General features: G+C 41.2%; 1 protein-coding gene across 3 annotated transcripts in view; it reads right to left on the bottom strand.

Annotated features, from left to right (window-relative positions):
• ETNPPL (ethanolamine-phosphate phospho-lyase) overlaps positions 1 to 13,724 on the bottom strand; it is a 40,002-nt gene that overhangs the window by 7,488 nt on the left and 18,790 nt on the right. The window contains exon 13 of one of the 3 annotated variants that reach the window (XM_060654463.3): positions 11,018 to 12,633. The exons of the other annotated variants lie outside the window; for them this stretch is intronic. Within the exon in view, the coding sequence (XP_060510446.3) occupies positions 12,505 to 12,633 (129 nt within the window). The 3' untranslated portion in view covers positions 11,018 to 12,504. Of the gene's footprint in view, positions 1 to 11,017; positions 12,634 to 13,724 lie in introns of those variants that run through there. 3 annotated transcript variants of the gene reach the window in all.

Below are 13,724 nucleotides of genomic sequence, written 5' to 3' on the forward strand. Positions count from 1 at the left end.
ATAACAGAAAGTGAATTTAGAATAATAGTCATAAAATTAATCTCTGGGCTTGAAAACAGTATAGAGGACAGCAGAGAATCTATTGCTACAGAGATCAAGGGACTAAGGAACAGCCAGGAGGAGCTAAAAAATGCTATAAATGAGCTGCAAAATAAAATGGAGACAACCACAGCTCGGATTGAAGAGGCAGAGGAGAGAATAGGTGAACTGGACGATAAAATTATGGAAAAAGAGGAAGCTGAGAAAAAGAGAGATAAAAAAATCCAGGAGTATGAGGGGAAAATTAGAGAACTAAGTGATGCACTAAAGAGAAATAATCTATGCATAATTGGTATTCCAGAGGAGGAAGAGAGAGGGAAAGGTGCTGAAGGTGTACTTGAACAAGTCATAGCTGAGAACTTCCCTGATCTGGGGAAGGAAAAAAGTCATTGAAATCCAAGAGGCACAGAGAACTCCCTTCAGACGTAACTTGAATCGATCTGCACGACATATCATAGTGAAACTGGCAAAATACAAGGATAAAGAGAAAATTCTGAAAGCAGCTAGGGATAAACGTGCTCTAACATATAAAGGGAGACTGATAAGACTTGTGACGGATCTCTCTACTGAAACTTGGCAGGCCAGAAAGGAATGGCAGGAAATCTTCAATGTGATGAACAGAAAAAAAATATGCAGCCGAGAATCCTTTATCCAGCAAATCTGTCATTTAGAATAGAAGGAGAGATAAAGGTCTTCCCAAACAAACAAAAATGGAAGGAATTCATCACCACCAAACCAGCCCTACAAGAGATCCTAAGGGGGATCCTATGAGACAAAGTACCAGAGACCTCGCTACAAGCATGAAACCTACAGACATCACAATGACTCTAAACCCATATCTTTCTATAATAACACTGAATGTAAATGGACTAAATGCGCCAACCAAAAGACATAGGGTATCAGAATGGATAAAAAAACAAGACCCATCTGTTTGCTGTCTACAAGAGACTCATTTTAGACCTGAGGACACCTTCAGATTGAAAGTGAGGGGATGGAGACCTATTTATCATGCTACTGGAAGTCAAAAGAGAGCTGGAGTAGCCATACTTATATCAGACAAACTAGACTTTAAATTAAAGGCTGTAACAAGAGATGAAGAAGGGCATTATATAATAATTACAGGGTCTATCCATCAGGAAGAGCTAACAATTATAAATGTCTATGCGCCGAATACGGGAGCCCCAAATATATAAAACAATTACAAACATAAGCAACTTTATTGATAAGAATGTGGTAATTGCAGGGGACTTTAACACCCCACTTACAGAAATGGATAGATCATCTAGACACACGGTCAATAAAGAAACAAGGGCCCTGAATGATACATTGGATCAGATGGACTTGATAGATATATTTAGAACTCTGCATCCCAAAGCAACAGAATATACTTTCTTCTCAAGTGCACATGGAACATTCTCCAAGATAGATCACATTCTGGGTCACAAAACAGCCCTTCATAAGTTTACAAGAATTGAAATTATACCATGCATACTTTCAGACCACAATGCTATGAAGCTTGAAATCAACCACAGGAAAAAGTCTGGAAAACCTCCAAAAGCATGGAGGTTAAAGAACACCCTACTAAAGAATGAATGGGTCAACCAGGCAATTAGAGAAGAAATTAAAAAATATATGGAAACAAACAAAAATGGAAATACAACAATCCAAACGCTTTGGGATGCAGCGAAGGCAGTCCTGAGAGGAAAATACATTGCAATCCAGGCCTATCTCAAGAAACAAAAAAAATCCCAAATACAAAATCTAACAGCACACCTAAAGGAAATAGAAGCAGAACAGCAAAGACACCCTAAACCCAGAAGAAGAAGAGAAATAATAAAGATCAGAGCAGAAATAAACAATATAGAATCTAAAAAAAACTATAGAGCAGATCAATGAAACCAAGAGTTGGTTTTTTGAAAAAATAAACAAAATTGACAAACCTCTAGCCAGGCTTCTCAAAAAGAAAAGGGAGATGACCCAAATAGATAAAATCATGAATGAAAATGGAATTATTACAACCAATCCCTCAGAAATACAAGCAATTATCAGGGAATACTATGAAAAATTATATGCCAACAAACTGGACAACCTGGAAGAAATGGACAAATTCCTAAACACGCACACACTTCCAAAACTCAATCAGGAGGAAATAGAAAGCTTGAACAGACCCATAACCAGTAAAGAAATTGAATCAGTTATCAAAAATCTCCCAACAAATAAGAGTCCAGGACCAGATGGCTTCCCAGGAGATTTCTACCAGACATTTAAAGCAGAGATAATACCTATCCTTCTCAAGCTATTCCAGAAAATAGAAAGGGAAGAAAAACTTCCAGACTCATTCTATGAAGCCAGTATTACTTTGATTCCTAAACCAGACAGAAACCCAGTAATAAAAGAGAACTACAGGCCAATATCCCTAATGAATATGGATGCGAAAATTCTCAATAAGATACTAGCAAATTGAATTCAACAGCATATAAAAAGAATTATTCACTATGATCAAGTGGGATTCATTCCTGGGATGCAGCTGGTTCAACATTTGCAAATCAATCAGTGTGATACATCACATTAATAAAAGAAAAGATAAGAACCATATGATCCTGTCAATCGATGCAGAAAAAGCATTTGACAAAATTCAGCAACGTTTCTTAATAAAAACCCTCGAGAAAGTCGGGATAGAAGGAACATACTTAAAGATCATAAAAGCCATTTATGAAAAGCCCACAGCTAACATCATCCTCAATGGGGAAAAACTGAGAGCTTTTTCCCTGAGATCAGGAACATGACAGGGATGCCCACTCTCACCGCTGTTGTTTAACATACTGCTGGAAGTTCTAGCATCAGCAATCAGACAACAAAAGGAAATCAAAGGCATCAAAATTGGCAACGATGAAGTCAAGCTTTCACTTTTTGCAGATCACATAATATTATACATGGAAAATCGGATAGACTCCAACAAAAGTCTGCTAGAACTGATACATGAATTTAGCAAAGCTGCAGAATACAAAATCAATGTACAGAAATCAGTTGCATCCTTATACACTAATAATGAAGCAACAGAAAGACAAATAAAGAAACTGATCCCATTCACAATTGCACCAAGAAACATAAAATACCTAGGAATAAATCTAACCAAAGATGTACAAGATCTGTGTGCTGAAAACTATAGAAAGCTTATGAAGGAAATTGAAGAAAATATAAAGAAATGGAAAAACATTCTGTGCTCATAGTTTGGAAGAATAAATATTGTTAAAATGTCAACACTACCCAAAGCTATCTACACATTCAATGCAATCCCAATCAAAATTGCACCAGCATTCTTCTTGAAGCTAGAACAAGCAATCCTAAAATTCATATGGAACCACAAAAGGCCCCGAATAGCCAAAGTAATTTTGAAGAAGACGACCACAGCAGGAGGCATCACAATCCCAGACTTTAGCCTCTATTACAAAGCTGTAATCATCAAGACAGCATGGTATTGGCACAAAAACAGACACATAGACCAATGGAGTAGAATAGAAACCCCAGAACTAGACCAACAAAAGTATGGCCAACTAATCTTTGATAAAGCAGGAAAGAATATCCAATGGAAAAAAGACAGTCTCTTTAACAAATGGTGCTGGGAGAACTGGACAGCAACATGCAGAAGGTTGAAACTAGACCACTTTCTCACACCATTCACAAAAATAAACTCAAAATGGATAAAGGACCTGAATGTGAGACAGGAAACCATCAAAACCCTAGAGGAGAAAGCAGGAAATGACCTCTCTGACCTCAGCCGTAGCAATTTCTTACTTGACACATCCCCAAAGGCAAGGGAATTAAAAGCAAAAATGAACTATTGGGACCTCATGAAGATAAAAAGTTTTTGCACAGCAAAGGAAACCATCAACAAAACTAAAAGGCAACCAACGGAATGGGAAAAGATATTTGCAAATGACATGTTGGATAAAGGGCTAGTATCTAAAACCTATAAAGAGCTCACCAAATTCCACACCCAAAAACCAAATAACCCAGTGAAGAAATGGGCAGAAAACATGAATAGACACTTCTCTAAAGAAGACATCCAGATGGCCAACAGGCACATGAAAAGATGCTCGTCGTTCCTCATCAGGGAAATACAAATCAAAACCACACTCAGATATCACCTCATGCCAGTCAGAGTGGCCAAAATGAACAAATCAGGAGACTATAGATGCTGGAGAGGATATGGAGAAACGGGAACCCTCTTGCACTGTTGGTGGGAATGCAAACTGGTGCAGCCGCTCTGGAAAACAGTGTGGAGTTTCCTCAAAAAATTAAAAATAGACCTACCCTATGACCCAGCAATAGCACTGCTAGGAATTTACCCAAGGGATACAGGAGTACTGACGCATAGGGGCACTTGTACCCCAATGTTTATAGCAGCACTCTCAACAATAGCCAAATTATGGAAAGAGCCTAAATGTCCATCAACTGATGAATGGATAAAGAAATTGTGGTTTATATACACAATGGAGTACTACGTGGCAATGAGAAAGAATGAAATATGGCCTTTTGTAGCAACATGGATGGAACTGGAGAGTGTGATGTTAAGTGAAATAAGCCATACAGAGAAAGACAGATACCATATGGTTTCACTCTTATGTGAATCCTGAGAAACTTAACAGAAACCCATGGGGGAGGGGAAGGAAAAAAAAAAAGAGGTTAGAGTGGAAGAGAGCCAAAACATAAGAGACTCTTAAAAACTGAGAACAAACTGAGGGTTGATGGGGGGTGGGAGGGCGGGGAGGGTGGCTGATGGGTATTGAGGAGGGCACCTGTTGGGATGAGCACTGGGTGTTGTATGGAAACCAGTCTGACAATAAATTTCATATATTAAAAAAAATAATAAAAAATAAAATAAAATAAATGATGTGGAAGAGGGGCCCCTGGGTGGTTCAGTCGGTTGAGTGTCTGACTGTAGATTTTGGCTCAGGTCATGATCTCGCAGTTTGTGAGTTTGAGCCCCACATTGGGGTCTGAGCTGAACAGCATGGAACCTGCTTGGGATTCTCTGTCTCCCTCTCTCTGCCACTCCCCCACTTGTTCTCAATCTTTATCTCTCAAAATAAATAAAGACACGTTTAAAAATAAACAAACAAAATGATGTGAAGATAAAAGCACTAGCTCAGGAGTGAGAGTTATGTGGCTGCCAGTCCCGACTTTGCCTCTAAGGATGGGGGGTACTTCATTCAGTCATTTATGGCCTACAGTTTATCCATTGATCAAACAAAAGAGCTGCACCAAAGATCCGCTCCGAAGGAAATACTAAAAGACTGTTCTATAAGAAAAAAGGAAAATAATTGAAGGGGGAAGAAAGAAATGAAGAACAACTAAAAATACATATATAAAACATAATTCATATGTATATACACATATATATGCCTAAAATTATAGACATAACACAAAACAGTAACATTCAGAGATATAAATGAAAAAAAATATTCTGAAGTCTCTGTATTGAACAGGAAGAAGATAAAAATTCCAGTCAAGATTGCATTATTGGATTTTAATAAATAAATATTTGGTTTGACAGAATTTAGTTAAGGACTTTTGCACACATATATATTTGAGATATCTCTCTCTGAAATTCTATGTATGAATGTAAATATAATATAAAATATATAATGCATGTATATAGAATTCTACATATAGTCTATATATAAAACAATGCATCATGATGAAGTTGAGTTAATTTCAGATTAGTTTCACATTTGAAAATAAATCTGAGTGTATCACCCATGTAATATTTCTGCCAAAATGTTTAATGTGAATTTAGTCATGAGGAAAATTATACAAGTTCAAATTGGAAAACATTCTACAACACGTCCAACTGGCTTGGAATCTTCAAAAATGCCAATGTGATGAGAGAAAAAAAATAGGGAAATATTCTAGATTAAAAAAGACTAAACAGAAGTGACAACTAAATGCTTCGCAGGATCCTTGATAGGTTTCTGAATTTTTTAAAAAAAGGCTTATAAAGGACAGTATTGACACAGTTTAGGAAATTTGGATAGGAGTTGAATATTAGATAATGTTATAAATTAATGCTAAATATCTCTAATATGATAATTGATTTATAGGAGAATTCCCTTAGGGGGGAAAACAAGGTGAAACATTTAAGGTAAGTTGACTTGATATCAGCAACTAAATTTCATATGGCTCAAATGGCTTAGCCAAAGCCAAATAGTTTGTGTGTAATAGTATATAGCCAGAAAACTAAGTGGAACAAAATATTACAATTGGTGAATCCAGGTGAAGGATATATAGAATTTGCATTACTATATGAAGCTTACTTGAAGGTTGAAAATTTTTCAAAATAAAAACTCGGGGAAAATACAGAAAAAAATGTAAAATACAATAAAATGATATAACAAAACATAGAGTGGTTATTGATGTGAAGGAAATCAACAATGAAATCCAAAGGATAATGTAAAGTGGCTTTAAGAAAACACATAATTAAAGGAATTCCATAAAGAGAAGACTGGAGCATTGATGAAAAATACACAGGCATCACAAAGGAATAAGTAAAACTGTACTCAGATGAAATATATGTATAAATCCAAAAGAATGGACAAACGTTTGGAATTTGCAAGTTTAGCAAGTTTGCTAAAATAAAGTCAATATGCAAAAATCAACTTTATTTCTAAATGCCAGGAATACGTGGAAAATGAAATTTAAAAAACGATGTTATTTGCTATGGCACTAAAAATATATCAAATGTCTCTGAGTAAACTAACAAAAGGTAGACTCATCAAAGCATAGATTCCTTGCTTCAGAGCCATTCAGGAGGTCTTGAATTTTCCCCACTTCTACTTCAGCTTGATGTCCTTTCTTGGAATTTGAGCTTTTTTCTTTCTCTCCCTGAGGAACACCCATCTCCTTCCTCTTTACAAGGAGCCCAGTATAAAGCCTGTATATCTGCTTGCCTATACTGCCCACAAAGGAAGTCTTCCCACTTAGGTGAGTACCAAGTCTTATTAGAAGGATGTAGGCTGGAAAACTCACTGCTCTTTTTATTTTTAAATTTTTTTAATGTTTATTTATTTTTGAGACAGAGCATGAGTGGGGGAGGGGCAAAGAGAGTGGGAGACACAGAATCCGAAGCAGGCTCCAGGCTCCGAGCTGTTGGCACAGAGCCGGAAGTGGGGCTCAAACTCACAAACTCACAAGTCATGAGATCATGACTGGAGCCGAAGTCGGATACTTAACCGACTGAACCTCCCAGGAGCCCCGAACACTCACTGTTCTTTAAGGCTTCACTAGTAAAGGACACCTGTGGCTGTTCTCCCAGTCCCCAAAGGTATGATTCAGCTGGACATACTTGGCAGTTGGAGTAACCTTCACACTGGGTCCTTGACCTGTGGAGTAAGAGCTATCATAGTGGAGAAGGCCAGGTGGAAGCCTCTGACTGCCCTTCTACACACCTGCCCTCACTCTCTCCTACCAAGATGGTAAGTCAAAGACAATATCATATTCTGGGTATTGATGGTGGAGATTGGTGCCGCTCTTAAAAGTCTGAAGGATGTAGGGGTGGCTGTTCCTATCATTTGTCCTCTTAACTAGCCGACTTGGCTTCTACAGAAACCAGGTGATAACTGGGAAGTGACTTTACACTATTGCAGACTCAACCAAGCAGTAGCCCCAATTGCAGCTGCAGTGCTAGACGCGGTGGTGTTGCTAGGGCAGGTGACTAAGCAGGTGACTAGAGCAGGTACATGATATGTGGTCATTAATTTGGGGAATATGTTTATTTTAACCCATTTAGAAAAAAAAAACCAGAAATAGTTTGCCTTCTTTTGGAACTGATGCTATTCTTTCTCTACACTTCCGCTCCAGAGCTAACGTCAACTCTCCTGCCCTCTGTCATAACGTAGCCTCAAAAGATCTGGACTATCTGGGCATTCTGAAGAATATCAATGACTCATTACAGATGACATCGTTCTGATCTTGTAGGAAGAGAGGTAATATACTGGAATACACTATATAGTATCCTAGAGTATGCTAGTATATTAGAAACCTCTGTAAGACATGTTTGCTCAAGAAGGTGGGAGATGAACCCTACCAAGAATCAGGGATCTATCATTTCAGTAAAAGGGATGATGGCCACATTATAGATACACACAATGGTGGCCTTGAAAGACAGTGGCAAGGGAAAAATTTCCAATGGTAGAACTTTGAGTTGTGCGTCAGAGCATCCACTTGGTGTGTAAAGGAGAAGTGAGGTGAGCATGTGTATGGATTCATGAGCAGTGGTGAGTGGCCTGGTCAGCTGGTCAGGAGCCTGAAAGAAAGTGTCAGAGCCTGTGACAAAGGGGGTAATGGGTAAAGGCACAGGAATGAATACATGGAGTAAACATCACATGTTAAAACGTTTTTGAATCACCTGTTAACATCCACCAAAAAGCCCCCACCATGGAAGAGGTACTGCACAACCAAGCAGACAAAATGACTTGGCTAGTTGACATTAGCCACTTCACAAAAGGCAAAGTGGGTACATGGGCAGAGTGGTCATAATGGCAGAGATGGAGGCAATGTGTTGGCCCACAGCGTGGACTCCCACTTGCCAAGACAGATGTAACTATTGCCCCTTCTGAATACCTAATCTGCCTGCAGCAGAGACCAAGAGTGAGTCCCTGACATGACACCATCCCTTGAGATCAACTGGCCTCTTGGTGACAAATTGACTACATTGGGCCCCTTCAGTCCCGGAAGAGCCAGTGGTTTATTTGCACAGGAATAGACATCTATTTAGGGTATGGGTTTGCCTTTGGGTCTCCTACTTACAGAGCCTAAGCTATAACCACAATCTAGGGGCTTATAGAGTGCCTGAGACACATGGAATCCCACAAAATATCATCCAAAGGGGAGCCCACTTTACAATGAAAATGGGTAGGGCGGGCCCATGACCATGAAATAGGCTGGTTGTATTACATTTACATTATCCAGAAGCTGTCACTCTGGTAGAGCATTGGAATGCCCTTCCCGAATAAAGGTACGGCTAAGGAGCCCACTTAAAGGTCATACTCTGTAAGGATGGGGTGCTATCCTTCAGATGGCAGTATCTGCACCCAGTCAGGGACCTCCATAAGGCACTGTGTGTCCCCAGGAGGATCCTAGATCCAAGGGGTGAAATCAGGAATGGCCCCACTTACCATCGATGACTCAGTGAAGAATTTTGTTTTTCCTATCCCTACAGCTTTGGAATCTGTAGCATTGGAGCCTCTGGTCCCCAAAGGGGTGTACTTTTGGGGAGGGACAAAGTCAGAGTTCCGCTAAACTGTAAGCTCCAACCGACACATGAGGACCTTGGACACCTTGCATCTAGAAAGCAGGAGTTGGAGTCACCATATTGGCAGAGTTAATTGACCTTTATCTGTAGGGGGAGGTAGCACTGTGGTTCCACAGCAGGGGAGGCAGGACATCTGTGAAACTCAGATGGTACACTTTGATATCTCTTGGTACTCCTTGTCTAATTGTAGCTGTGAATGGATAGTGCCTCAGCCCTGGCTTGAGAAGGGCATAGTTTCCAGAGGAATGAGGGTTTGAGACACACCACTACTAGGACGTCCAGAAGTGATGGCCAAAGGTGAGTGGAATGTCAGTAGTGGAGAAGGGAGATGATGAGTACCGGTTGTGGCCCTGAGACTACTTGCAGTGACAGGAGTTGTAGTTTGCTCCACGAAGCTCACTCTTCTAAGTCTCCCCTGAGGAAGAGAGATGCACTAAGGAATCGCTGAAGAGCTGCTCCCCAAATGTGTGGGCAAGTGGATCCATGTGGTACAAGGGGCAGACTATGGCAGCCATGGGTGTGCTGCTCCGTTTCCCTTCAAGAAGGAGCCTGTGGTGAGGAGTGCAGTCAGCCGACAGCCGCTAGCTACAGCATCTTCAAGATCCACAGCAGCATTCAAGCTGGATACGTGTTCCCTGGGAGCTCCCAGCCAGTGAGGGGAGACAGTAGGGCTCCCAGGGCCCGGTCATCTCTGCCCAGCAGTTTTTTATGGGTAAGCCGTGCACTGGCAGAGACTTTTCACAGAGCTGCATCTCAGTCCAGGCTCTTCCCGCTCAAATCTTCCCTCTGACTCTTCTCTTTTCATACATGTCAGACCTGAAAGCTTTTCCTGACTACTGCTTCTTTGCCTCTTTATCTTTCACAGGAGTTACCCCCAAGCCATCTCTTGTACTTTCAACTATCTTGGGACTCAATCTAGAGACCCAGAGGACCCAAACTGACACACCCTCAATTGTGACATCACGGAAACGAAGGGATTACCAGGAACCTCATACGCAGGTAGTCTCTGTTACATCCAGGAGCATGTCATTTATTTCCAGATCTCTCCTCCTTATTATGGAAATCTAATTTATAGGCAAGGAAGAAGAGTGGGAGTATATCAAAGAATAAAGTCTTAATTTTCTATTTTATACTTGGAAACATATAACGCGGGTATGGATTGCTTTTGCCTTCCTCTCTTGAGCATATATACCTTCTGCAATGAGAAAAGAGAACAAACACTGAGCATGCCCATGAGAGGGTGCTTATAGGGGTGTTGACCTGTGTTGTGAAAGATCTGATGATGTGCTCCTTAGAAGCCAACCACAGACATCTCTATACCCCCTCCTCTTTGCCAGCTCCTGGGAACCAACCTCAGCATTATCCAGCCAGAATCCACAGGGTCAATTATATTTTTAGGAGGAAAAAAGTATTTAATAATGAGACTTTGCTTTTTTTATTTTTTAAATTTTTTTTTCAACGTTTTTTATTTATTTTTGGGACAGAGAGAGACAGAGCATGAACGGGGGAGGGGCAGAGAGAGAGGGGCAGACACAGAATCGGAAACAGGCTCCAGGCTCCGAGCCATCAGCCCAGAGCCCGACGCGGGGCTCGAACTCACAGACCGCAAGATCGTGACCTGAGCTGAAGTCAGACGCTCAACCGACTGCGCCACCCAGGCGCCCCGAGACTTTGCTTTTTTAAATAGCTTTTTAATTAATGACAAACTCAGAAAGGAAGATTTTACATTTTCCTCTCAACATCCCTCTCAGTTATCATGAAAACAGCCACAGCAGAATTATTCTCTCTTTTTCATGCAACAAAACCCAAAATACAAAGTTTAATAAGTATTAGGAAGGCAATAGAGAGATAATGGGAAGTCAATACTAAAATACTAAAATTCAAATTTCTTCCAAGTTCAGTATATTGGCCTCCAAGTGAATGTCTCACGATATCAGCATGTTGCAAAGAGAATCTGGAGGTCCCATATTTCCTCACTTCCCTTTGCCAATGTGTGGTTAGAAGTGTGTGTGTGTGTGTGTGTGCGTGTGCGTGTGTGTGTGTGTGTGTACGTGGGCACGCGCGCCCAAAGCTCCCTCTCTTGTGTGTGTGGGAGTGTGCTGGGTACTGATAAACTTGATGAGAAAGGAAGATGATTGGATGGAAGTTAATTTCCTAACTGCCAGGTAAATAAGTGGACAAGGCGTCACAACCTGACTTAGACAGAGCTGAGGTCTCCTCACTGAGCACAGTGCTTCGACTACTGCTGCCGGTCCAGCTACATCTTTGTGTTTCTGAATATATTTCTTGTGTTCTTTGCTGCCTCCAGGCCCCCACCACGACTCCACAAGATCTTGATTTACCTAGTCCTCTGCCAGAAGTCTGATTTATCCATTCACTTCTTTTTTTAAAAAAAAATGTTTATTTATTTCTGAGACAGAGGGTTTGCATGAGTGAGGGAGAGGCAGAGAGAGAAGGAGACAAAATCTCAAGCAGGCTCCGTGCTGTCAACACAGAGCTGGATGCACGCCTTGAACTCACAAACCGTGAGATCAAGACCTGAGCTGAAACCAAGAGTTGGATGCTTACCCAACTAAGCCACCCAGGTGCCCCTGATTTATCCATTTGCTTCTTAACATTTGCTGTATGCGATTTTTTTCCAAATGGCTTTGATTTTTACCACCCCTAGTGTTCTGTGCAAAACAAGGGTACGCTTTTCTAGTAAAAATGTTTTGGTTTACATCATCTTTGATTATAGCCCCAAAATATATATAAATTAAATCAATAAAGAATGGTTCATTCATATTTTAAGGCACCACGTCTCTAAAGTTAAGGAACCTATTATACTTTGCTCTCTCATTTCAAACATTAACACATGAGAAGTAAAACCGCCAACTTAATATTCAGTTTGAATCATAAGTTTAGTAGAATAAATAAAGTACTTTCAGAAATCACAAGTAGGGAATTAACAGGCTAGAGGCTGAACTAATAATCTTGACATGGTTTGATTTTCACTTGGCTTATTCTTTTCACTCTGTTACCTTTTTATTTACACATCTAAATGAAATGCAAATTCTACTGTTAGAGGGTACAACACAGGTACTAACCGAAGAGACACTTCCATTCATTCTCTATAACCCTGGATATTTATCCTGCTTTAAAATGTTAATCTCTCATGTCTTGAGCCTCTTACTGAGCAGCGAGTGCTTATCTGTGCACAATCCATTTCTCTTTCGGCTGGGATTTTCTCTGGGATCCGAGGTGCCTTCACTGAGCAATTCCGAGTGTGCTTCGTTAGGCATCTGCAAGACAGGCGCAGGCGCACAAACTCCAGCAGGCGCGCCCCCCCTCCGAGCCGCCTGGCCTCTGCAGGGCCGACTCAACAGGCCAGCAGGCAAACAGGTCACTATGACACTGGCTGTTCCTCTCTAACCCTGGTGAGTATCTTCTGTGGACCTTTGAAATGTGAGGTCAGCATAAAATCTGGGACTCCAGGGGCGCCTGGGTGGCTGGGTCGGTTAAGTGTCCGACCTCAGCTCCGGTCATGATCTCACAGTTTGTGGGTTCAAGCCGCGCATCGGGCTCTGTGCTGCCAGCTCAGAGCCTGGAGCCTGCTTCGGATTCTGTGTCTCCTGAGCTCTCTGCCCCTCCCCCGCTCTTCTCATTTTCTCTCTCTCTCTCTCTCTCTCTCTCTCTCTCTCTGCTTCCCTCTCAAAAATAAATGAACATTAACAAAATTAAAAAAAAATTTTGGGACTCCAAGCCAAAATTTCAGAAACGTGTTCGCTAACTCTAGCATCCGATTCTCATTGAGAGCTCCCTTTTTTGTAGGCTCCTTTTCAATGCTTGCTCAGTTCTCAGCTACGATTCTGTCCTAGCCTTGACAAGCTGCTCTTAAACTGCAGGTAAGAATTGATTTCTAGAATCGGTTTGTGTTCCACCAAGAAACAGAAGCAGTCCTGTTAGCAAACCATTTTCTCTCAAAGGGCCTAATGTTTTTCCATGAGAAGGACCTTGCTGAGGGTGCCATATGTGCGGGCGGCTTCGAGGCACTGAGTGTTCCTTTGTGTGTCCAAGTCATAAACAAATAGCAAATTATGCAACAAAGCCTCTCAAGTTTTTGCCTCTCTGTTTCCTGAGCTGGGGAGCACTTTCTCACACCCTGGGCGGCTCAGGGAGAGAATGGAAAGGCCCTCTGCTGGAAGCACATCAAATGCAGAAACTAGGCCACTTGGTGCCAGATGGTTCTCAGGCCCCAGAATTTGAAGTTTATACTTCAGTTCACTTCAGGACAGAACCCTGGCATTTTGGAGCCACCCTGCTAACGCTTCTGCTGCTTTTGAAGAGTGATGTGCAGTGGGGCGCCTGGGTGGCTCAGTCGGTTAAGCGTCTG

The sequence above is a fragment of the Panthera onca genome, chromosome B1 (assembly GCF_046562875.1).
Source record: "Panthera onca isolate mPanOnc1 chromosome B1, mPanOnc1 haplotype 2, whole genome shotgun sequence".
NCBI lineage: Eukaryota > Metazoa > Chordata > Mammalia > Carnivora > Felidae > Panthera > Panthera onca.